The 26,212-nt window shown below is 53.2% G+C and overlaps 1 protein-coding gene across 1 annotated transcript in view; it reads right to left on the bottom strand.

Annotated features, from left to right (window-relative positions):
* Nucleotides 1-26,212, bottom strand: part of NPHP4 (nephrocystin 4) — a 110,159-nt gene that overhangs the window by 81,177 nt on the left and 2,770 nt on the right. The window contains exons 3-6 of the mRNA XM_047868911.1: nucleotides 21,404-21,576; nucleotides 12,074-12,226; nucleotides 4,093-4,265; nucleotides 2,912-2,976 (exon numbers count right to left, since the gene is read on the bottom strand). Coding sequence (XP_047724867.1) covers nucleotides 2,912-2,976; nucleotides 4,093-4,265; nucleotides 12,074-12,226; nucleotides 21,404-21,538 — 526 coding nt within the window. The 5' untranslated portion in view covers nucleotides 21,539-21,576. The remainder of the gene's footprint in view (nucleotides 1-2,911; nucleotides 2,977-4,092; nucleotides 4,266-12,073; nucleotides 12,227-21,403; nucleotides 21,577-26,212) is intronic.

The following is a 26,212-nucleotide window of genomic DNA, read 5'->3' as shown; positions in this document are numbered from 1 at the left end:
GGCTCTGTGCTGACAGCAGAGAGCCCGATGTGGGGCTCGAACTTACGAACCGTGAGATCATGACCTGAGCGGAAGTTGGACGCTTAACCGACTGGGCCACTCAGGCGCCCTCCCAGATACTCGTTTTTAATGCAACACAACAAAATCCCTCCTGCTCACCCCTCCCCCCCAAGTCATGAAGTCCAGAAACTGCCCGGTCCCCATTATCACCAGGGGTCTAGAAGGCACCCTGGGCCCCAGCCTGCCTCCCTTCCCCACTCAGCACCTGCATCATCGAGCCCACAGAGCAGCAGGACTGGAACCTGGGAGCAGCAGCCTCTGAGATAGAGCCCAGCCCTCAAGGACAGACCAAGACACAAACACCGCGATACCTGCAGCACAAGGGAGCACGGGACTGAACCCCATGTAGGTGTGGACAGCAGATAGCAGACCAGGGAAAGTGAAGAGGGAGAGCATCCTGGAGAAAGCGACAGCTAAAAAGGGTTCGGACACAGAGCTAGGGAAGATGGAGGGAACAGCATCAACAGAAACTGAGGTTCAAGGAAGGGCGGCGCCCAGAACCACAGGGCCCTGGAGTTGAGACGGACCAGAGACAGCCCCTCTACACAGCCCCCCAAAAAAGTCTTGCTGGGACTTGATTTCTTCCACTGACAGGAGCCTAAGCACCTACTACAACGCGCTACACGATTTCATAAGAAATGAGCTAAATATGACCTACTGCATTCGTTGGAAAACGAAATGAACGAAAACTATATATTTAATACCTAACCACCACAGACACAGGGTCTGCTGCCTACTTTAAGATTTAAATGCCCTGAAAGGCACTCTCCGTATGGCTGGTTGGAAAGACGCTGGCCGGGCCTCCATGGAGGGAAATCAGGAGAAACGTTGCAAACTAGTCCTCAGACCCAGCACCCCGGCTTCCGGGAGTTCAACCCCCAGCTGTGCGGGCATGCGTGCAAAACGGCAGCTGTCCACACCAGTAACGTTCCCAAACTCTGTCCCCTGGGTCCCCCAAGGTTGGCTCGCAGGACCACTCAGTAAAGCACGGATCGCAACCTCAACGACAGCACGCGGCCGTAGGAAGAATGGGGGGCGCTCCAGGCACCAACAGGAAGACTTCACTAAGGCAAACTGTCAAGGGGAAAAGAGGAGGCAGAAATGAGAGCCCGGAAATGTGCTCTTGCCTCTGTTCCACACGAGGGTCCTAGAGACACCTAGGGGTGCAAGGGAGGGAGCAGAGCAGCGGGTTAAGGCCTCACTGGACCTTTTTAAACTTTTTTATGCTGTTTTAATTCTCAATCATGTGAATGTGTTGCCCATTCGAGCAAGAAATCGGTACATTTCGGGAAACGCCCGCGAGAAGGTGACCCCTCATGCTCTCAGCTCCCACCACACAACCTTCCACTGCTGCCCCAGGACAAGCTGCTGGCTGTGCACATCCGTCTAAAGGTCCTGATCCTGGGACGCCCGGCTGGCTCAGTCGATGGAGCATGTGACTCTTGATCTCAGGATCATGATTCGAGCCCCACCGTTGGGCATGGAGCCTATTTAAAATTAAATTTAAAAAAAAAAAAAAAAGTCTTGATCCTAAGGATGCGCCAGGACACAAAATGCCAGCAAAGTAATGATTAGACTCAATTAAGAAATAACCTAAAAGTCAATTTCTATCAATAAAATTAAGTTTCAGGGGCACCTGAGTGGCTCAGCCGGTTAGGCATCCAACTCTTGATTTCAGCTCACATCATGATCTCAGGGTTCCTCGCGAGTTAGAGCCCCGAGTCAGGCTCTGCACTGACACCACAGAGGCTGCTTGGGATTCTCTCTCTCTGCCCCTCCCCTGCTCGCTCACACGCATGGATGTACATGAGCTCTCTCTCTCTCACCCTCTCTCTAAAATAAGTGAACTTTTAAAAAAATATCTTAGGTCGCCTGGGTGGCTCAGTGGGTTAAGCATCCAACTTCGGTTCAGGTCACCATCTCCCATTCCGTGAGTTCCAGCCCTGTGTCAGGCTCTGGGCTGACAGCTCACAGCCTGTAGCCTGCTTCAGATTCTGTGTCTCCCTCTCCCTCTGCCCCTCCCCACTCACGCTCTGTCTCTCTCTGTCTCAAAAATAAATAAGCATTTAAAAAAAATTTTTGAATACTTTAAAAAATAAAATAAAGTTTTGGACTGATTGCTCTTCTGTAATGAAATTTTCGCCAAATTCAGTGGGCAGTGGAAGGCGTGGGATTGGTTCAATTTTTAACTCAGGCCACGGGGCAGGCTCAAAGTTCCTGTCACAGAATCCGGCAACAAGTCTAAGACAAGAAAAGCCATCCTCCCGAACGGATCCACCTCTGACCACCTGACCCCTCCACACCCCCACCCTGGGCCTCGGAGATGTTCTGCCAGGCGCCCCCATCCATCTGTCCATCCTCCACACGGCTGCTGGGCCTCGTGGGGGACGGCGGGAGGCCCCGCGGGACGCTCCTCTGCGGTCAGGCACAGCTGGAAGGCCGTGACGTGCCGAGCGGAACCAGCGGGCCTCACGGCGAAAGGTCTGTGGTGCCCGCGCGGCCGGTGACCGACAGCAACTACCCCATCCCATCTGGTGGGCAAGGCTGCCGCCCCGGCGGCCAGGAGGCTCTGGGGCTGCTGTCCCAGGTACGTCCGCAGGAAGCAATGCCCTCCTCTCAGGCTGGCACGTTAGAGTTCCTTCAGTTGTGTCCAAACTCCAGGCCCGTGAGAAGTTTTGCCCTAATTCACTAAATAAATCTGCTAAGCTGATAGGTTTACACGGAGAAAGATCCCAAGATGGACTGAGGGCAGAGAGCACTCAGAGTTACAGGGTGAACCAGTGCTGCTGAGGACGGCAGGACCTTCCGCGGCAACACCGCGGGCCAGGCCGGGCCACGCCTCGTCACTTACGTTCTACGGGGTCGTGGAGAAGCGGGTGCAGGAGGGCTCGGGGGGTGCCGTGGTACAGCTTCAACCTGCAAGACACGTCCAGGGGGTGCACGTCAACTCTCCGCGTCTTGCTTCCAGTCACCAGACGCCAGCCACACGTCTCGGAAGGAAAGCACGCAACTCACCAACCGCCCCACACCTACTAGAGCTTTCTACACACCAGACAATCACACCTTCCACAGAGAAGAGAGATGACCAAGCGAAGCAACAGCCCCCCCGTGCCACCCACGCCCCTGGCGCCCCCCACACCCCCCCGTGCCCCTGGCCACACACTTCCAGCACACGGACAGCCCGCCCCCACGCACCCAGGTGCTAGAAAACTACACCAGGGAAATTTATAACGCTCAGAAATGTCCCAGCAAAGACAACGTCTGAGGAAGTGCCATGGTTGTGTATCCAGACCACTGGTTTTCTCAACCAGGGGTGAGACTGCCTGATATTTGGAAGCGTCCACAGGTATTTCCAATGGTCACAAGTGGGGGGAGGAGGCTGGGAGGTTTCTGGCATCTAGTGGGTAAGGCCAGGGATGTTCTCAGAGATCCTGCAGCACACAGGATGCCCCCCGGCAAAGACTTATCCAGCCCCGGGCGTCAGTCCACCCAGGCTGAGAGGCCCTGCTCCAGAGGGACAACGTAAGCGTCAACCCCGGCCGGCGTGGGGACACACGGTCTTCTCCATCGTGGTCTGTGCGGCTCCTGGACAGGGCCTGGCACCAAGTGTGTATGGAGGAGTGCCCACTGCTCACCGGGTGCGTGCTCGAGAACGTATTTGGTACCCCCGCAGCCTTACGAGATGCACACCGTTCTCTCTCAGGCACACACGAGGGAATTCGGAGCCAAGAGTCTAGGTGCCTGGCCCAAAGCCCCCCAGGACTAAGTGAGAGCCTGCACCCGCCTTATACCACCCCCACGCCCAGGGCCAGAGCCGGCCTCACCCCCATCTAAAGGACAATTCTCTGGCTTACTCAGAAATGGCAAACCCAGCTACTCCAAAGCAAAGACCTCCCAGGGTACACACCGTTGGGAACAGACCACAACACAAGTGGACAAAGGGAAAGCTTTCTGTGTGGGGGATGATGAGCAGTTAACTCTCCCCAGAGTGAGGCTGGAAAATCCCAAGGATAAAGAAAACGAGGCAGATACCGCTTGTCCTGGGAGGCTGAGGTAGGAGACTCCAGCTTGTTGCCGAAGATGCGAAGAATTCCAAACCCACATGACAAAGCCTGGAGGGAGCCATCCGGCCTCCTGCCCTCGGCGACCACTTCGACCACAGCCACGATGCTAGGGTGGTTTAAGGACGTGTGAAAATACAAGGACTGCAAAACAGAAACCAGAACATAGGTGATGGACTGTCCTGCAGGTCCTAAAATGCCGCAAACGTGTCTCCTCCTGGGACACACCTCCTTCTAGGGCGCTGGGGCAGAATAGCTCCGTCGGAGTCGGAAGCTGGTATCACGGCTTTTCATTCGGACGGGAATGAATGAAGCTGTTCTGTTCCAGGAGCTCCCAGCCACTCCCATCCACTCCCATCCACGGAACGTGCCGCAGGCCCTGCACCTAAAGGAAGGCAGGAGCGACTTCACGCCCCTGTCACCTCATGGGAACCAGTCATTGCAAACACACACGCCTGCCGACCCGTCCCACAGAACACTCACCGCCTGAAACTTCAACCCAGCTTGCCAACGTCGGCTCTAGTCCCTGTTTTCTGTGCAGCCGTTAAGAAGTTCCACCAAACCAACTGTTTCAACTAAACAGGATCCTTAGATTTCTTGAGATGCTATGTAATCATCGCCAGTTCAGAGCCCAACTAACATCTTTTTACGACAAAAATCACCTCGACAGCATTTTCTTACAAGACTGTTTTTGGACCTAAGCCAAGTAGACAGTATTCAGGTGGCTCCTAAAAGGTTTCCCACCTGTCACCTTTTCGCTCCATCCTATGCAAACGGAGCCCCAGCTGGGCCCTGTCCCGCCCCGCCCCGCCCATCCTGGGGGTCGTCCTGGTGGTGGCCTTAAGGAAAAGACAACAGACGGGAGTCAGAGCCACCTGCCTCTCCGCCTGGCTGCACGGTGGCATTCTCCGTTGGCACAGAAGAGAACGCGCCTCCGCTCTGTGGGCTCTGTGGTTCTTTTATTTCGTGAGCCCAGCGCAGTCACCTCTGTTTAAAGCTAATAAACGTCGTCGGCACCGAGGATGCAGACAGGATCGTGGCCGGGCTTCGCAGGTCAAACCTAGACAGAGGTGCTGAGCTGTGGCTCTGCACTGGGAGCGTCCCCGGAACTGCGTCCGCACTGGGGGAGAGTGACGGGTGAGAGGTCACCCCCTTGCACACATAGACCCCCCCCCCCCACCCCAGCCAGGGAGCGGTAAGGCAAGGCCACGCTGGGCAGCTTCAATGTGATTTAACCGTGGACTAATCCCCCATTAACGAGTCATTACCAGGGTGTCACCGAGAAAACGTTTCCTGTAATCACAGACTGTCAGCCCAGAATAACAGAGAGACACATTAAAACATCAGCCGTGAGATATAAATCGTTATTCTATTATCTTTTATGGCAAAATGATGAAATAATGGCCACTCACAGCTGACAGGTGGTGGGACCAACAGAGAATTATGTTTCTGTTTCCGAGACTCAAGAACTGTTTTTGAACGGCCGGCCGCAGCGTCGGTTTGTCACCATCTCACCTGTCCTATCAATACCTGGGTACGTCCGTGTTAGCAACACCGCCCGCTTCTCCTTTCGGCAGCGAAACAGATGCTCCGATGCAAAGCCACGAAGGTCCCCCACTCGGAGGTCACCCTGACACTGCTCTGCCTGGAGCGGTAGCACCAGCTGTTCAGCAGGCCCAAGTTCGAATTTAGGGCCATGGCCCTTCCCTGCCATCTGCCCCCGAAGACGATGATTTGAGACCGGAAACGACGACAGCAGAGCCCCGCTGCTGTCTGTCCCCAAAGACCCCACCTTCAACCAGGAGCGTCGGCCGCCGGGAGCACAGCATGCCAACCGTGACCCGAGGCCTGAAGGGTGTTTACCCTGTCACTACTGACCGTGAAGGGTGCGTGCTCTTTTCCAAACGTCATTTACGGAGCCTTCAGTGTGGGGAGAGCACCGTGCTGAAGAATCTCTAAGGAACCTGAAGACATGACCCCACCCCAAAGTTCAGAGCTCAAAGGTAAGGCCAGCCTCAGCAGGTATAAAACACAAACCCAGTGCAGAACCCACCAGAAGCCTGTGGAAGTAAAAAGGCTCCCAGGGGTGAGAGCACAAGGCAGCCGTGGAGCTTCTCAGAAAGAACACAACAGGCCCCAGGGTCACCTGTGCCGAGCCCTGGTCAGCAAACAAGGCCACGCCTGACCTAGTACGGTCTCCACCTCTCGGGCACATAACCTTTAACCCGGCAACCTGGGACTCCCTGGTCGGTGCTGGTGACACAGACCACCTGGTTGACCCCTGCCTTCCCCCCACAGGAAGGGGACCTCGCCCAAGAACAACGTTCTCTCTGCAGAAACGACTTTTTCCCACCCTGTTCTATGAAAGCCCTGCACTCTGTCCAGCTCCCCGGAGCTCCTTTCTATTTGCCGGATGGGATGCCGCCTCATTCATGAGTCGTGAATACAGCAAATTAGATTGTCAAATTTACACAGCTGATTTTTGGTTTTTGGGGTTTGTTGGTGTTTTTTTTTTTAGCTTAGTTATTTATTTTGAGAGAGAGAGAGAGAGAACACTCAAGCAGGCGAGGGGCAGAGAGAGGGAGAGAGAATCCCAAGCAGCCTCCACACCATCAGCACAGAGCCAACACAGAGCTCAGACTCACAATCCACGAGATGGTGACCCGAGCAGAAATCCAGAGTCGGACGCTTAACCAACTGAGCCCCCACGGCCCCTGATTTTTGTTTTCTAACAAGCTTTAATCCTCTGGTCGCCTTGCGGGGACCGTCCCCAGGAGGGCAAAGTGGGGCCAGCCCAGCTCACCCGGTACCGAGGTGCCATTCCCACCTTGCGGCACGCGATTGGACTCCGCCAGCACTCCCGCCAGCACTCAGCTGAGCCAAAACTGCAAATAAGCCCTTCAGTGTAAGGATGTCTAATTAACACCACGCGGCAGGCTGTGAGAGGAAAATCCTGTGTGTCAACTAAAACCGCGTGATTAAAAGTTTGAGTCAAGCCCATCAAATTACCTGCAAGAGAAGAACTCTCGGGACTGAAGAGGGCAGCTCTCGTTCACTCCAGTCACATCCCCACTCATCTACACTTGACAGGATTCCTCCCTGATGGGGTAAACAGGTTAATAAATCATGGAAATGCTCCTGTCTTAACGCCTTCATCTTCCAAAACATGGACACCATTTTGCCCAGGGGCCAGGTCCTCATTTCTCACCCACATGACAGAACTGAAATGGGGCGTCTGATGACGCGCCGTGATGGAGAGGCCACGGCCACGTGTCCCCAACTGCACTGCCACTCGACCTGCTCGCTTCAGTCGCAAGCGGAAGGCCGGGCGGCAAGGCCAGGGAAGAGAGGAACAGAGATCGCAAGTGTCTTCGAGCAATTCTTTTCCAACAAGCCTTTAACAGAGAATCTTCAGGAAGGCAGATGGCTTACCAACACTTCCTGCGGCCTCCCATTTGAGGCTCAGATGGTTTCCTGTGCACTTCCCACCATGAGCCCAAGTGCCCCAAACCCGGTGACTCCGTGACACAAAACTCTCCTCTGGGAAACGCAAAGTCTCCAGCTCCAAAGTCAGAGGCTTCTGTGCACCCAGGGCAGAGCCTGCCATCACCCACAGCACACAACACACAACAGGGCCAGCCCCAGGGGTCAGCCCGCCCAGGCTGAGAGGCCCTGCTCCAGAGGGACAACGTAAGCGTCAACCCCGGCCGGCGTGGGGACACACGGTCTTCTCCATCGTGGTCTGTGCGGCTCCTGGACAGGGCCTGGCACCAAGTGTGTATGGAGGAGTGCCCACTGCTCACCGGGTGCGTGCTCGAGAACGTATTTGGTACCCCCGCAGCCTTACGAGATGCACACCGTTCTCTCTCAGGCACACACGAGGGAATTCGGAGCCAAGAGTCTAGGTGCCTGGCCCAAAGCCCCCCAGGACTGAGTGAGAGCCTGCACCCGCCTTATACCACCCCCACGCCCAGGGCCAGAGTGTCCACTTTTTAATTTTTTTTAACATTTATTCATTTTTGAAAGACAGAGAGAGACAGAGCACGAGCAGGGGAGGGGCAGAGAGAGAGGGAGACATAGGATCCGAAGCAGCTCCAGGCTCCGAGCTGTCAGCACAGAGCCCGACGCGGGGCTCGAACTCACAGACCGGGAGATCGTGACCTGAGCTGAAGCTGAACACTTCAGGCACCCCTAGAGTGTCCACTTTTAAAGAGGAAATCACATGGCTGTCACCGCCTGACGAATAAGACCATGTGAGAGTGGATTCTCGTGGCACTGGCATGGTAGCAGAGGCTACCCCACTAGCTGAACCTCGAGCTCAGGCCACTGGGGTACCTACCCCTGTAGCAACACCAGGGGCTGAGGGGAGGCCTGGAGGCAGCCAGCCCGGTCTGTGTGGTGGCGGTCCTGTCTGGTCACTCCCATAAAACACGAGGAGGAGAGACACCTGGGTGGCTCAGTCAGTTAAGCGTCCGACCCTTGATCTCGGCTCAGGTCATGATCTCATGGTTCATGGGATCGAGCCCCGCATCAGGCTCTGTGCTGACAGTGTGGCACCTGCTTGGGATTCTCTCCCTCTCACTCTCCCTGCAGCTCTCCAGCTCTCTCTCTCTCGAAATAAATAACTTAAAAAATATACGAGGAGAAGGAAACAGGACGCTGTCACTAAAAGCCTGCATGTGCTTTGTTAGGGGGAGAGCTTAAAGGAGAACGACATACGTCTCAGAAGGAAAATGCAGAAACCGCACGGTACTCTGGCTTCCCAGATTATTTTTCAGAAGATACTTTTTGAGAGGTGGAACAAATTATTAACCATCTCAGCGGAAGTGAAAGGCGATTCCTCTGCACCAGGAGGGTCTCAAAGGACAGCACAGAACTCTGGTCTCTGAGCTAAGAGGCTACGCCAGGCAGCACCTGGGTGGCCGAGCCTGAGGTCAGGAGGCTGAGCCTCAGCGGGGGAGGCAGGCAAGCCTGAGGGGGGAGGCTGAGCCTGAGGAATTCATCACTCACAGAAATACCAGCTCAGGTTCAAGGCAAGACTTCTTTCTTCAATGTCTTTCTCCAAGACGTTATTTGCCAAGCAACAAAGTCGGGACCCATATGACACTGACAACTCAGTAAAAACCCTGAGCACACGGGCTTCGCTCATTAATCCACATTTAGACTGGACGGCCATGGTGATTCCAAGGATGGGGGCCTGCTACTGGCGGCCTGCCCACCTCCAATCAGATCTCCCCATGCCACTGCCGACCAGTAAAACCAGAAAACACAAGCAATTAATAAAACCAGAAAAAGATCTTCGCCAAATTCCGAATCCCCTCCAAAAAGGGCAAGTTGTACTTATTTCCAGAGGTGCGCGGGCAGGTGCAGAGCCTCCTGTCTGTGGGTGCCACCACGGGAGTGCTCCACATTTCCACGGCTCGCGTGCATGGAAACATGTATACGCGACACGCGCACACACACACACACTCCGCACGGGGTATTCTTTCCTTAACTAACTCGAAAGGAGCTGATTTTCCCGTATTCTGATAATCAGAATCAGAGAGGAAGTGCTGGGCTGGGAGGACTGTGCTCAAGGGCGCAGCAGGCCGGCCGGTTCCTGGGGCGCCACTGGCCTCTGCTGCTCGCCTTGGGCATAGCAGCTGGACAGCAGCCACTTCCTGAGCAACTCCTCTGGCATCACCGCCCCCCAAAAACCCTCTGCTCACCCACTGGCCCTGCTGCACGCTCCACTTCAGCAACTGCAAGACTGGAGGGCGCAGAATTTTCCAGAAACTTTAAACACTGTGTCCTCACTAACGCACCGTCCCCCGCCGCATGGCCGACTCAGCAGGAGACAAACAGCAAGGGAGGCTGAGCAGACGTGGAGGGCCCAGGACCGGGTGACATCTGACGCATCCCGCGGCCGGTGTGGCAGCAGAGGCCTCTGGGGGAAGCAGTGCTGAGCCTGGACAGGTCCAGCAGGAGCAGGGCAGTTCCGGAGGCTGTTTTCTACGGTGTAGCCAGTTCCGTAGGCCACCACTGCCGAGCCACTCTGGGCAGAGCGTGGCCTGGGGGACGTGACCCTGCTGCTACAGGGAAGTCCCACCACTCGGCACTGGTCAGGGACAGGGGTGCCAAGGGGGGGACATGGGAGAGGGACTCGTTCCCAACCCACGACTGCAAAGCACTCAGGCACTGATTTCAGGGCTCACCTCCACCCAGTGACATGAGGGGCCCGGGAGCGGGCACTCCCGGCCTCCTGACCTGCTGATGACTCTGTAAGGAGGGACATATAACACCGTCCTCTGGAGGAGGGCTGGGGGGACGGAATCACAGAACGTGCTGTGAGCCAAGGCCCGGCCCACAGCCCAGCCCACGGTGAACTCCCACGTCCACCATTCCTCATTCACGTCCACACCTCCATCATTCGCTGTGGTCACGTCACAAACCAGGCTTCCGTGGGCCTGATCGGACACACGACAAAGAGAAATCCGAGCAGCCTGGCCCTCGAAGGCCACCCCCGAAGGCAGCGGAGGCTGAGCCCGGCCAGGTGATCCACGACCCCAGGGCCACGCTGCTCCTGGCGAACCTCTTCCAGCCGTGTCAGGGGCGAGAAGGCCATTCATCGCCCATGCTGACACAGCCCTGTAAGGAGTTGTCCACAGACCCACACGTGGCTCACATACGATGCAGCCAGCCAGACTCTTCAGTAGCATTTGCATAGGCTGTGTGACAACCTGAATATCAGACACATCTTTCGTCCCCAGGACACATGCTTTCCCAAGGCCTCATTTAACCTTCCTGACCTCTGGGGGCATGAGCGCCCTCCTACCCTGGGAAGGCAGGGCTCCAGCGGATGGATCCGCGCCCCGACCACAGCCCGAACCCTGGGTGGCAGCCAAATGCAGGGAGCGGCGTGCTCAGCCGGCCCCCCGCAGCTTCAGGACTGAGCCGGGACGGTCCCCAGCAGCAAAGGGGCACTCGGGCTGCGGTCACATGCGGTGACGCCTCCAAGGACGGCTGTGGTCACTGCCAGCTTCACCATTCACTGCACTACGGCTACAGCACCAGGCTCCCCTGAGCCCCGCTCGACACCCGAGAAGGATCAAGTCAACAGGGCACCGGCCTTCTCCACACCTGTGACGTCCCCACAGGAGCCCAATCAAGCAGACGGGCCGCGTCGGGAAGCTGCTGCGTGTGTGACCCTGCTCTACCTGCAGCGTCGGCTTCAACGTTCACTCAGGGGAGCCCCTCCTTCTTCCCCTCCCCGCAGAGGTCTCCCCGTCCCCCCGGGACAGCAGCGTACTGGCCTCCTTTGGAAGCTCACCGCAACTTAACGATGACTCTGTTACCTGCTTCTGCGCGTCACCCCCCTTCTGCGCGGGGAGCGCCGTGACCGTGCCGTCCACCCTCACCCCCGGCACCCAGCCCAAGGCCCGAACACATGCTTGTACTGGGGGCAGCCGGACAAAGCCAGAAACCACCGGCCCGCGGGGCAGGGGCCAATCACGTTATCAGCAGTGCCAACGCAAGCACCCAGTGTGGACACAGAAGGCGTGGGTCCCAGTCCAGGCTCTGCCCCCTGCCACCTGGGTAAGTCGCCTTCCCTCCTGCTAAGTCTCAAACACCCGTCTTGAAGACAAAGAAGGAAACCAAACTGAAAGAAGAAGGGGGACAAGGAGGGTGAGAGAAAACGGGGGAGTCAGTGAGACCGATAATCTCCTAACTTTGCTCCACGAACTCCAGGGTTCCTTGAAGGTGACAAGACCCGCGAGTGTCCCCCGCCCCACTGCTTGGACCAGAGCCACATGCTCTCATCTGCCGGGACACGTGGCTGCCGCACGGGTTGGGTCTGGAAATGGAGTGCCCCAGGGCTAAGACCAGCTTTGCGGCCGCCGCGTGCCTCGGGTCTGCGATGCACAGGGCGAGTGCTTGGCCCCAGAGCAGCCCCGCCCACCGCCAAGGCCCACCTCATCGAAGACGATCCTGGACGGCTGCCTGGAGAGCTGCTCCACGGGCCTCACGGCAGTCTTCCACGTCCTCCCGAAAAAGTGTCGGTAGGTGACATCAAAGAGGGACACGCGCAGACAGCAGCCCACCTCCGAGAGCACCTCCAGCACTCCCTGCGAGACAGAAGGTGCCGGCCCTGAAGGCTTCCCCACATCACGAGCCATGCCACACGTGCTGACCGGCCAGCCTGGGAGAACTGGGGCACTCAGAATCCACTGGTTTTAGGGGTCAATATCCTCTGGGGGAACTGCCTCTCCCGTGGCTAGTGCTCTTGGGGTGTTGAGGGTGGGGGGGGTTATGCGTCAAAGGGCTTGGCCTTCCCCTGGCCAATCCAAGCACTAAAGTCCCAAGGTACAGACAACACGGGCAAAAGACTCACCCAGTGCCAATGAGACACAAGAGGCCACGGCTGAAGAGACACAGGCACCTGACACCACATGGGCCCGAGAGAGAACAAGCCCAGGTTATGGCACTTGAGACCCTAGATCAAGCCACACCTGAAGTTTGTCCTAACTATGGATTTGTTTGTTGTGTGAGCTTTCTCTAACTTAAGCTGTTTTGAATGGGGTTGTCCTTATTATTTGCAAACAAATGAGTCCTTCTTGATATAATCACAAACTCTAAATCCTCAACTTGTCAGAATTATTCTGGGGTGGTATTAGCAAAGGAAAAGCAGGTCTTTGAGGACTGAGAAGTCATGGCTGCCAACACAGACGAAAACACCCAGGGACTATAAACACAAGCCATCTTCCCAGAGCCACACAACCTACAGTGAGGCTCTCCTTTGTGCTCTTATCGTCTGCCCTGGAACCAAGAAATGGTTTTCATTCATTCATTCATTCATTCATCAAACATTCATTAAGCATCTACTCTACGCATCTACTCTGTGCCAGGCACTGTTCCAGGCACTAGTGAGACAACAGGGAACAGGGCTCATGTAAAGAACAGTAAGAGTGGGGGAGACGGTGGGTGTGCATTTTAACAGGATGGCCAGGGGAGGTCAGGAAAGATGATGTTTGAGCTGAGAACTAAGGGGAGGGGAGACACCAGGCAGAAGGAGCAGCAAACCAAAGGCCCTGGGGCAGAGGAGAGCCTGCACCAACCATACTCAACTGTGTTAACTAGTTTTTCTGACACTGTGTTCTTGGTGCTCTGGCACCTGGGGCCTCACCACAGGAGACTGACCGCCCCCCTCCCCCCCGCCAGGACCAGCTAACTCCTACACAGAGTAAATGACTTGCCTTCCAAACATCTCTGATATGCTAACCGGCCAATCCAGAGTCCAGACTCCCACCTGGTCCCCTATCTGGCTCCTAGCCTCCAGGAGGCCGCTGAAATGATTCACACCCGCCAATCCTAAACCTGGTCAAGTGCTCACCCTGCCTTGTGCCTTCCCTCCCATGAAAGCCAAGGTGAAGACTCTTGGCTATGGTCTCCCCGGCTGCTCCGCCTCCTGACAGACCCCATGACACCCTGGTGCCACCCCGCATGGCCCTATGTGGCCTGGCATACCCCGCCTCTTAGGAACAATAATAAACTGTCTTCTCAGTGTTGCCCTCACCCCACATAGGTTTGTTTTTTTTTTTTTTAAGTTTACTTGAGAGAGAGAGAGCACGCGAGCATGCAAAAGCAAGAATGGGGGAGGGACAGAGAGATCCCAAGCAGGCTCCACACTGTCAGCACAGAGCCCAACATGGGGCTCGATCCCACATGACCTGAACCAAAATCAAGAGGTAGATGCTCAACCGACTGAGCCACCCAGGCACCTCTCATGACATGGGTTTTAAAACTAAGCCCCCCATGGGGCGCCTGGGTGGCTGAGTCAGTTAAGTGTCTGACTTCAGCTCAGGTCATGATCTCTCAGTCTGTGTGTCCGAGCCCCACATTGGGCTCTGTGCTGACAGCTTGGAGCCTGGAGCCTGCTTCGGATTGTGTCTCCCTCTCTCTCTGCCCCTCCCCCACTCATGCTCTGTCTCTCAATAATAAATAAACGTTAAAAAAAAATTTTTTTTAACGTTTATTTATTTTTGAGACAGAGAGAGACAGAGCATGAACGGGGGAGGGGCAGAGAGAGGGAGACACAGAATCTGAAACAGGCTCCAGGCTCTGAGCTGTCAGCACAGAGCCCGACGCGGGGCTCGAACTCACGGACCGTGAGATCATGACCTGAGCTGAAGTCAGCCGATTAACCAACTGAGCCACCCAGGTGCCCCCCAAATTTTTTTTTTTAAATAATGATATACCACCTCTAACCTCTCAGGTTAGCAACAATCAAAAACTTTGACAACTTCTGCCACAGGATGGGGAAAATAGGTATTCTTGTACAATTTTCATGGGCATATAAAATGTTACCGTCTCCATGGAGGGCATCTGGCAATACTGAAAATCTGATCAGATGCACCCTTTGCTCTAGCAACTCAGCTAGAATTTGTCCTCTGGATACCCTTAGACAAACCCATAAATTTATGTGTATAAGAATATTCCCTGAGGCGCCTGGGGGGCTCAGTCAGTTAAGCATCGACTTCAGCTCAGGTCATGAACTTGCGGTTCATGGGTTCGAGACCCGTGTAGGGCTCTGTGCAGACAGCTGGGAGCCTGGAGCCTGCTTCGGATTCTGTGTCTCCCTCTCTCTCTGCCCCTCCCCTGCTCAAGCTCTCTATCTCTCTCTCTCAAAAATAAACAAACACTTAATAATAAATAAATAAATAAATAAATAAATAAATAAATAAATAAATAAATAAAATAAAACAAGGTCCCCCTGTGTAACTGCAGCAACCGTGAGGGAAGAGGGAGGGGCCGGATGTGTCATTTAACTCAGTGGGGGTCCTCACAATGCACAGTGTATCAAACCCCCCACTGGGCACCTTAAATAGCTCACAATTATTTTGTCAATTTCATCTCCCTCTAGCCAGCAACCAGGAGCTCAGTGAGGATGGGCTGGATGCGGATGTGAGGGACAGAACCACAGAACAGGTTAAGGATGGGGTGGCCAGCTGCCTCATGGCGCCCAGGCTTCTCCTGGGTCTAGCGCTCGTGAGTCCCACGTCCCTAGTCCCTAGTCCCTAGTCCCTAGCAAAGGATGATGGCAGTGTTTTCTGTCCCTGGAAGCTGGGAGCCAGGAAGCAGGAAGACAGCAAACAGGTAGGGAGGAGGCAGCCAAGCCTGGTTTCAATCACGGAGTTGTGGGGACCTCCCCACTCCCCAGGCCTCCACACACCTCTCTCAGCATGGCCCTGTCTCTCTAGCCACATCCCCTTCCCTCCTCCTATTCCCCCCAGCTACCTCTTCTCAGGAACCTCATTCCCGTGCCTTCCCTGACCTCCACCATCTAGACCCCTGCCGGTCCTCTGACCTTGCTTTCCCTTTCCCCAGGGTTCATCCAGTTCTCTGCTGCCCCCAACCAAGCGTGAGCTCTGGGAGGATGAGGGCCCAGAGTATCCTCCCGGATACTCTTCCCTGCCCCATCCTTAGGGCCTAGAACGAGACCTTGCCCCATACTCAGTGCACTTGTCCCCAGGGGCCTGATCCTAAGCTTCCCCTCACTGCTGATGCTGCCCAGGGTGCCACCAGCAGCCTCTTAACCCTCCTTCTCTTCCCCATTCGTCTTCTCCCCTTCCCTCCTCCTCTCGCTCCTCCCCCCACCCCCTCCCTCTTCCTCCTTTCCCCTCCTCCCTCCTTCCCTATTCCCTGTTCTCCCTCCTCCCTGCCACTCCTCCCCCTCCCCTCCTGCCCCTTCCCCTCCTCCTCCCTCCCCCTCCCTCTTCCCAATCCTTCCCCCTCCTCTTCTTCCTCCCCATCTTCCTCCCCCCTCCCCTTTCTCTCCCCCCCTCCTCCTCTCTCTCCCTCCTCTTCCTCCCATTCTCAGAGATGTAAGCACCAGCCACAACCTGCTAATTCCCAAACCTTTCCTGCTGACCTAGCCCTCTTCCCAGAACCCAGACCCTAACCACCCTTCCACCTCTATGTGACTCCGTACCCATTTCTAATCAGGTAGGTTTCTAAACAGTCTCTGCTGGTGTGTGAAGACAGAATGTGGGATGGTCATCTGTGTCCCCCACGCAGCTGCAAATATACAATGGTGCCCAAGAAACATCAAACTGAATTGGAATAGCCAAAGCAAAAAAGAACAATCAACGTTCATGGTAAAGTTAAACTCAATGGAAAAGGTAAGTGGGACAGCAAGAAAGACATACTAAAATTATTAAGAAAGTATCCTGAGTTCAAAAATACGTTAATATTTTTAGCCAACACCTTTCACAGGGAAGTTTGCTGTCATCTAAAGCTGTCAATTCCCAAAATAACTCAAATCGTATAAACTTTGTAAGACTATGCTTTTTACGTTTGTTTCCTACTTGGTCTTCTTTTATTTATTTATTTATTTTTTTATGTTTAAGGAGGCTTCACGTCCAGCATAGAGCCCAACACAGGGCTTGAACTCACAGCCCCAAGATCGAGACCTGAGCTGAGATCAAGTTGGATGCTTAGCCACCCAGGCACCCCAGTCTTCTTTCAAGTGCTGTCTTTTCACTGATTTCTTGTATGTACAGCCGACCCTTGAACAACACAGATTTGAACCGTACAGGTCCACCTACACGTGCTTTTGTTTTATAAACACATTATAGGACTGTAGATATGTTTTCTCTTCCTTGTAATTTTCTTAATAGCATTTTCTCTCCACTAGCTGACTTTATTGTAAGAACACAGTACATAACACATATAGCATACAAAATACGTATTAATCAACTGTTTACATTATTGGGAAGGCTTCTGGTCAACAGCAGGCTATTAGTAATTAGGTTTTGGAGGAGTCAAAAGTTATATGCAGATTTTTGATTTTGAGGGGGTCAGCACCCCAACCCGCATACTGTTCAAGAGTCAACTGTAAAAGCTGTAAAACGTTCGGTTCCTGTGTTAAACCCCATCTGATTATAAGGGACTAACTAGATCCTATGTCCCAATATTTTAAGGTTTTTTGTGTTAATATTCATGAGGGACATTAGTCTGTACTTGTGATATCCTCGCCTGATTTAGTTATCAGTTATGGGGGCTCAAAAAAAAAAAAAACCAACACTGGAAAGCATTCTCTCTTCTCTTTTCTGATAGAGTTTGTTCTAGAATTCATATTATTGCTTCTTTTAATATTTTATAAAATCCAACAGTGAAGTCATTTAAGTCTGGAGTTTTCTTTGGAGGAAGATGTTTGCTTATGAATTGTTTCTTTAAAGAATATAGGACTATTTAGATTTTCTATTTCCTCAGGGCACCTGGGTGGCTAAGTTGAGTGTCCAACTTCAGCTCAGGTCATGATCTCACAGTTCATGGGTTTGAACCCCATGTCAGGCTCTGTGCTGACAGCTCAGAGCCTCAAGCCTGCTTCAGATTCTGTGTCTCCCTCATTCTCTCTGCCCCTCCCTCGCTCATACTCTGTCTCTGTCTCAAAAATAATTTTTTTTAATAGATCTTCTATTTCCTCTAGTGTCACTTTTGGTAAATTGTGCTTTTCAAGAAATTTCTCCATCTCAACTAAGTTATCAAATTTCTTGGCACACAAGTTATTCATAGTATCTCTTGATTATCTTTTTTAATTTTTTAACATTTATTCATTTTTTTGAGAGACAGAGACAGAGTGAGCCGGGGAAGGGCAGAGAGAGGGAAACACAGAATCCGAAGCAGGCTCCAGACTCTGACCTGTCAGCACAGAGCCCAATGCAGGGCTCCAACTCACGAATGTGAAATCATGACCTGAGCCGAAGTCGAAAGCTTAACCGGCTGAGCCACCCAGGTGCCTCTCCCTTGACTATCATTTTAACGTCTGTAAGATATACTGTAATACTCCCTTCCTTCCTAATATTGGTAATCTGTGTTTTCTCTCTCTTTGCTCATGACCAGTCTTATAGGAGTTTGCCAATTTTATTAAGCTTTTCAAAGAACCAACTTCTAACTTTGCTGATTGTCTCTACTATTTGCCTTTTTAATTTATTGATTTCTGCTAAGTAAGCAGAAATCTACCATTTCCTTCTTCTATTTTCTTCGGGTTTAACTTCTTATGTAGATTCTGATGGAGGAAAGAGATCATTGATTTCATACCTTTCTTCTCCTCTAACATAGTCATATAAAGCTATAAATTTCCTTCAAAGGACTCAAATAGTTGCACCTCATAAATTTTGGTATGTTCTTCCATTCCTCACTTCAAAATATTTTCTAATTTCCCCATGATTTCTTCTTTGACTCATGGGTTAGTTGGTAGTGTGTTAACTTTCTGCTATTTGAGGATTTTCTAGATATCTCGTTGCTCATTTCTAATTTAATACCATACTAGTCAGTTGACGTATGTATACTCTATAAATTTCAATCATTTTAAATCCATGGAGACTTATTTTTATGTCCCAGCATATGGCCTATCTCAGTGAAGTTTCCACACTTGAGAAAAACGCATATTCTATTTGTTGGCTGTAGTGTTTTAGAGATAACAGACAGGTCTAGGTGGTTGGTGGTGTTTAGATCTTCCAAATCATTATGGGGCGTTTTTTGGTTTTTGGTTTGTTTTTGTTTTTTAAATTTTTTTATGTTTATTTATTTTTGAGACAGAGAGATAGAGTGCAAGCAGGGGAGGGGCAGAGACAGACAGGGAGACACAGAATCCGAAGCAGGCTCCAGGCTCCAAGCTGTCAGCACAGAGCCCACCATGGGGCTCGAACTCACAAATGGTGAGATCATGACCTGCGCTGAAGTCGGACGCTTAACGGACTGAGCCACCCAGGCGCCCCTGTTTTGGTTTTTGGTTTTTGGTTTATTTGCTCTATCAGTTAGTGAGAGAGGAGAGTTAAAAGTCTCCAGTGGTGACAGCGAATCTGAACAGTGCTCCCTTTAGTTCTACACGATTTTGCTTCACGTGTTTGGAAGCTGTGTTACCGGGTACCGTGCACAGAAGAGCTAGCACGGCTGGCCCAACTGTGTGCTCTGAAAGGTGGGTCCACGAGGCTGGCCCTTGGCTGGAGGCTGGGGGTTCCCGTCACTCTGCCGATCACTGCGTACTTTGCCTAAGCTGTACAAAGTGGTTTATGCTGAACACCTGCTTTCCTGCTGGGAGTCTGTGATCTGGGAACCCGCTAGGCAGAAGATGCCCACCTGACCAGTCCCCAAAACGTCCGGAGCCTCTAACAAGCTTCCTTGGCTGGGAACGTTTCACACGTGTTGTCATTACTGTTGTTGGAAGAACTGAATGCACCCTGTGGGGCTCCACTGGCAGAGCACCCCTGAAGCATGTGCCTGCCCCCACACTTCCCCCTACATGCCTCTCCCATGGCTGATCCTGCTCTGTATCCTCTCGCTGTAGTAAATCTTTCCTGGGAGACAGACCACGTGCCGAGACATGGGAGTCCTCCCAATGAATCACTGAACCTGAGGGTGGTCTTACAGGCCCCAAGAGAGGCACATACACATACACATCTCACAGTTCATCAGTTCAAGCCCCGCATCTGGCCCTTTCTGACAGTGCAGAGCCTGCGTGGGAATCTCTCTCTCTTTCTCTCTCTCTCTCTCTCTCTCAAAATAGACAGAAGGAAGGAAGGAAGGAAGGAAGGAAGGAAGAAATGCCCCTTTATCTCTGGTAATACTCCTCACCTTGAAATTGACTTTATCTGACGTCAGTACAACACAAAGATTTCCTCCTGGGTTTACATGGCCTATCTTTCCTCCATCCTTTTACCGTCACACATACAGTTCACGTCTTTCTGTTTAAAGCACGCTTTTTTTATAAACAGCCTATAACTGGGTCTTAAACAATAACTTCTGACACGTGGCTCTGAATCAGGAATCCCACTTATAGGACTCATTGTACAGACACATGTGTACATGAAAAAAAAACGTAAATGAAGTTATTAATTGTAGCTGTATCTGTGACAGCAAACAACTGAAAAAAACTCTATGTGTTCATCAATAAGGGTCTGAATAAATAAACGCAGAATCATCCAAAGAAATACTATGTTGTCATAAGAGAGAATGAAATTCTTCACGTGATGACATGAACATCTGTAAGACCTTGCTAAGAATATTTTTAAAGCATAAAATACAAGTGTATTCATTTGTTGCATTTGCTTACAATTTCTGGAAAGCTATACCAAAAAACAGGTCGTGCCGGCTGTGTCCAGGGAGGGACACTGGGGCCTTAGGGACTCCGTGGAACGATACACTTTGCTGGTGTACCCTAGTGAATTCTGAACAACGGTAATCACCTTTTCCAAAATAAATACAAATAAACGAAATAAAATGGGACAATGAATAAAATCTCCTTCATAAAACTCCTAGGAGAGAGACAGTGCCGTCACTGACTCGTGCGCTCCTATGAGGCAGAGCCCCCTGGCTGTCTGCCCCGCCGGCCGCCTAGAGCCGGGCGTCCCTCACAACCGGCTCCACTGGTCTCCGACCGCCTCCTCTTCTGACGGCCCCGGCTTCGGGACAAAGCAGGCCGGTACAGGAGAGTGCTGGGCGGTACAGCTGGGGGAACGGCAGCTACTGCGGGGCCAACGTGGAGGCCGCACACAGCAGGCGCTGGACCAAAGGGCTTGGAGCCAGAGGGTGTGGGTGCCTTCGCGGCAGTGAGCTCTTACAGACCCAGCTCCCCAACGACTTGGACATGGAGCATCGCCCTACCAGCTCTAGGACCACCTGCAGAGGAGGACACGGCCTTGCCAGGCCAAACCCTACAAAAAGTCACATGCTCGCACTGGCAGGTCTGGATCCTTCCCACGCACCCCACTGGGCCTCACTGGAAGCCTCCAATCACGTGACTGTCCCGCGGGCAGCGCAGGAGCACCAGCTTCTCCCCAGGTTCCCTGCCCCAGAAGGACACGGACGCCTGCAGAGCCACGGAGCAAGGGCCCGAGTGTGCAGACGGCCGTGGTACGTCCAGGCACACGGCTTCTGCCAGGATGCCCGGAGCTCTGCCCCGGCAGCTCTAAGTGCCAGGCCGCAAGCAGGTGGTGTTGAATCGTGCACGAGCCCACCTCCTGCAAATATGCCGGCTCAAGGGACCCAAGAAAAATCAGATTACCGGGGTTTTAAAACTGCTCCGCTGTGGGCAGAAGAAACCTTCACCCGGTGTCAAAAGTGCTGACCGAGTCGCTGAATCAGGTATTCTCTTTGCTGATGGGCCACTTTGCCTCCAAACACTGCCAAAGCCCGAGGTAATGGGTACAGTGGTAAGACTCAGATAAATAAGTGAAAATCAATATCCTCTCAGCTGGAACAGTAACGACATGCAGTTGACAACAAATAGCAAATTTCTTTACCTGCTTAATTAGCGGCCCATCGAGCCACTTCAGGACGCACTGAAACGCAGTTGATTCCTTTATAGGCTGGCGTGCTCTCTGCGGGTGGGGAGGGACCAGCACATTTTGGTCAAAAATCCTGAGCCAGTCTTTCATTCTGCCAGTCCGAGGAGGACTCGGGCCTCTAGGATTACCTGCGTGATTTGTGTTCAAATAAATAAAGGAGTTTTAAGGGCCACGGTGCTCAGAGCAATTCTGAAAGTCTCCTACCTCCCACCACACCATCCCCAACACCCACCCTTCGCCACTCCTCCCTCCGAACCCCATGCTGCTTTCCCCGGGGTTGACGTGCCCCGTCTCGCTCCGGATAGCCTCTCCGTCCTGGCTGTCCTGACCCAACTACAGCATGACTAGGCTGGCCTCAGCCAGTGACCGGTATAGAGACAGGCACATGCAGGGCTGCTTTGTACAGTTGCGGAGGTTGAGCACTACACAAAAGTGCCAGGCCTTGGGGACTAGGGCCGTCTTGGAAGGGACTAGGAGGCATGACCCAGTCAGAGCCAACGAGATGCAAATCTCACAGCTTCTGCTGCTCCTATTGAGAGAAGGAAATACTCTTTTCTGCAGCCCTTAAAGCAGAGAGGTCATCAGTGTGAGTGTGAAGCTGTCAGGGGTCACCACGGGAGCAGCTTCCGTGAGACACACGTGGAAAAAGCAAGCAGAGCAAAAGGACCAGTGGGTCTAGGTGTCATGGTAAGAGACCCTAAAGCCACCCAGGACAGCTCAGCTACATGGGCAGTCCCTTGTTGCCAAAGCCGATTTGGGACAGGTTTTGAGTGCTAAGAGCTTCTTGGGGACCTGGCTCATCGAGGATGTCATCCGCCTTCCGGGCAGACAGGGATCTGAACCTTCTCTAGAACTGTCAACCTTGCAGCTGACACACAATCTTGACACACAATAAGAGGCTGAATCCTGTACACTCAAATGACAAGCAAGATAGGGCAGTGATCTGGTCTCCTAAGACAGCGGTTCTCTAAATGTGGTCCCCAGATGCTGCGGTTCCCCGGGGTTGTCAAGGGCTCCACAAGGTCAAAAATATTTCCACAATATTCAGATGTCATGGGCCTTTTTCTCTGTATGGACAATTTGTGTGGGCGAAGCTGCCGGGGCCTCAGGGCGCCCCAAGGCAACGGCACCAAACCCTTCAGGCCGCTGGGTGTTCTTCACCACTCACAGCAGAAGACACTGAAGCTTCACTTAAGAACGTCTTTGGTTGGGGGGGCCTGGGGGACTCAGTCGGTTGAGCGGCCGGCCGACTTCGGCTCAGGTCATGATCTCGCAGTTTGCGAGTTTGAGTCCCACATAGGGCTCTGTGCTGACTGCTCGGAGCCTGGAGCCTGCTTCTGATTCTGTGTCTCCCTCTCTCTCTCTGCCCCTCCCCGCTCACGCTCTATCTCTCTCTGTCTCAGAAATAAAAATGTTAAAAAGATAAAAATTTTTTTAAATGTCTTTGGTAAAGCTGTGAAAACCACCACTTCTTGGCCCTTGAGTACACACATTTCTAGTATTTTGTGATGATGTGGGAAATCCACAAAAAAGCCCTTCTGCTACAAAATGAAGGGTGATGGTCGGCTCGGGGTCAGCTGGGCATGATCTGTGCACTGTGCGGGGGACCAGCTGCTTCTGTCACTCAGCAGCACCGTTTTTACTAAAAGACCAGCTCAGAGACAAACCGTGCTCGTTGGAACTTGGGCACCTCGCAGACAGACAGACGTGAACAAAATGAGTCTGTCACTTCAAGGAAAACTTGTAAGAATTGAGCTTTCAGGCAAAAACCAGAATCGGGGAAATCGGTATCCTCCCCCGGGAACCTGACAGCTTCCAGCTCCTTGAAGGTTTTCCTGAGATGGATGGTGACGGTAAGGAAAGGGATCTTTTGAAATTGTAGGATTAAATCTGCGCTGTTTAGAAGAGGAGCCTACCTTAGAACCAGTATTCTCCTAGCGTGCAGGGCCTAACGATATAAAAGCCTGCATGTGTAAAAGACCCACCCAAAGTGCAGGACACATCAAAGGACTGTAGGTACCAGAGTATAACAAGTTCACTGGCAGAGTGTCAAACTCTACTTGGCAACAAACGTTCAAGAAACTACCGCTTTTTGGTGGAGCACCAGAGGAGAACATCCCTAATTTTTACCCAAACACTCCTCCCTTCTGAGTGAGGCCAAGTTTCTTTCAACGACTGCGACCAAAACAACATAGCTCAACAGGTTCAAAACAGAAATCTGTATGAGACCCAGCTGCCTACTAAGCCAGACGTTAAAAAAAACTTACGAAAATGCAAAACCACCCCTCTTCCTGCTAATTTTTTTGTTCTGGGAAACAGTTGGCTTTCGTAAAAAAAATACACTTCAGGCTAACACATAACAGGTCTATCGCTATCTTTAAATGAACAATAACATTGTTGACATTTCTCAGTTTTCATTCCTAACATGGTAAATCCTGGTAGATGTTAAGCTCCTTGGAGTCCTCAACGATTCTGTAAAGCATGAAGGGCTGTTCTAGCGGGACCCAAAGGACGAGGGCTTTTGTGCAGCGTGTGGGGAGCAGAGCCCACAGAGCACGGATGTGACTGGCCTGAGATGCTCCCCCACACCAGAGGGCCCGGGGAACAGAGTCCTGTCCCTCCACGGGAGTGCCCCCCACCCCGGGTCCCCCCCCCACCCCCCCCCCAGGCAGGCATCCACCCCAGCAACCAGATCTGGGCAGTTCCCGAGCGGGACAGCATGCATGCACTGGGGTCCTTGTCCTGCGTTACTTTGGTCTGCACGATACCCCGTTTTAAGGAATGACCCTCCCGACCCCGTGTGTGGGAAGGCCGCCCACGATTATGGGCAGAGCGCTCTAGTGGCGCGCTCACAGATGACATGTGACCCACGGTGTGCAAACCACCGTCTCCCCTGGGACTCCAGCCATGGTTCCCTCTGGAGAGGTTGTCTCTGCTCAGAAGACAGGAGCTGCCCAAGCCAGCCGGGAGCCCCAGGGGCCGCCTGCCGCTCCAGGGAGAGCCCGAGGTCAAGGCCAGCCCAGGGGAGACTGGCGGCGATGGGGGTGGGGAGGACCCAGACCTCCAGGTGGAGACAGGCTGACGGAAGGCAGCCCCACTCCCACCGGAGCTGAGTTGCCAGGAAAAGCCCTCGAAGGCTTTCTGTGCTAAACAATTGCCCCCAAAGCTGTCCCTGTCCTAATCCCCAGAACCTGAGAAATGTGTGACTTCACATGGCAAGAGGGACTTTGGGGGCATGATAAATTAAGCTAAGGACCTTCAGGTGAGGAAAGTGCCCTGGACTCCATAGGCGGGCCTGGTGGGGGACCCAGGAGGGTCAGAGGGAAGCTCAGGTGACCACAAAGCAAAACACATCCTCCCCCACACAGCCCTGCCCACACCTCGACTTCGGCCCAGTGAGACGGACCGTGGACTTCCGACCTCCAGAACTGAAAGAGAAGAACTCTGTGTCGTCCTGAGCCACCCAGCACGTGGTACCATTACAAAAGCCACAGGACACACAGGTGCACTTCCGAGCAGTGGAGGCCTGACACCCAGCAGGAGGGCCACCTGCCCAAGAGACCTTCTGGGAGGCTCCCAGGGCCAGCTGCTGGGCTTCCCACGGGCACGGCTGCCACCTGCCCTGTACTGGCCAGCCACCTGCACAAAGGGATCTATTTTCCCGTGTCCTTGGTACCTGGCTCATCATCAGAACTCAAAAAATTTTCATAAAATCTAATTGAAGTCTCAATATTAAGTCGACTCCCATTTTTTTTTTTTCCTTAGGGAAAACGTCTTCCCGTGCACTTGTTATAAAACTGGGACATTGGGGCGCCTGGGTGGCTCAGTCGGTTAAGTGTCTGACTTCGGCTCAGGTCATGATCTCACGATCCGTGAGTTCGAGCCCTGCGTTGGGCTCTGTGCTGACAGCTCAGAGCCTGGAGCCTGTTTCAGATTCTGTGTCTCCCTCTCTCTCTGACCCTCCCCCATTCATACTCTGTCTCTCTCTGTCTCAAAAATAATAAATAAACATTAAAAAAAACTTGAAAAAAAAAACGGGACATTAATTCATACCGAGCGAGCGCCGCGACAGCCTGAAGCTCGCCGTGTAGCGCCGTGGAGAGGCCATTCAGGCCTCTGAATGGGGCCTCTGCACGCTGCCTGTAGGGTCTGCCCAGCTCTGGGGCCGTGCCCCCCTTGCAGGCCACTGAAGACCCTGCCCACTTGGCCCAGATTCCTGACAGGGCACCTCCTTCCCCTCCTGCCGGCGACCGCACTTGGCCGGCAGGTGCCGAGGAACACTCACGTTCTGGTCCACCTGGCAGGGAACGCGCATCCACGGGAGTGCCCCCGGCACAGCAGGACCCACACCAGGCAGAAAGGCATCTGCTCTGAAGGGAACAGCCACCCAACCAAAACAGTGAGCTGGGCAGGTGGAGGTAGACAGCGACAGTCCGAGTGGGCGGTGGAGGGAGAGAGGACACCGGAGACACAGGCTCCTGGGGGTGGAGACCAGGCAGGCACAGAACTCTCCCCTTCCTCCCAACCCCCACAGAACAGCTGCCACCTGACCCTCCCCCACTCCACCACCCCTCTGCCTTTGCTACAGTCCCTCATAGATACCATGACCTCTCTGCTCCCCTCAACACACATACACAAGGCCCCTAGAAAACCCACACACATCCTTAGAAGTCAGATCCGATGCCACTTCTGCAGGGTGGGCACCCCCAGCCCCCTCCAGTGGCTCCCCCACAAGGGAGCCTGTCACAGAAGTCACCAGGCTCC

Source organism: Prionailurus viverrinus, chromosome C1 (assembly GCF_022837055.1).
Source record: "Prionailurus viverrinus isolate Anna chromosome C1, UM_Priviv_1.0, whole genome shotgun sequence".
NCBI classification, from domain to species: Eukaryota; Metazoa; Chordata; class Mammalia; order Carnivora; family Felidae; genus Prionailurus; species Prionailurus viverrinus.
Note: the sequence above shows the minus strand (reverse complement) of the source record. Positions and strands in the feature narration are given on the sequence as shown.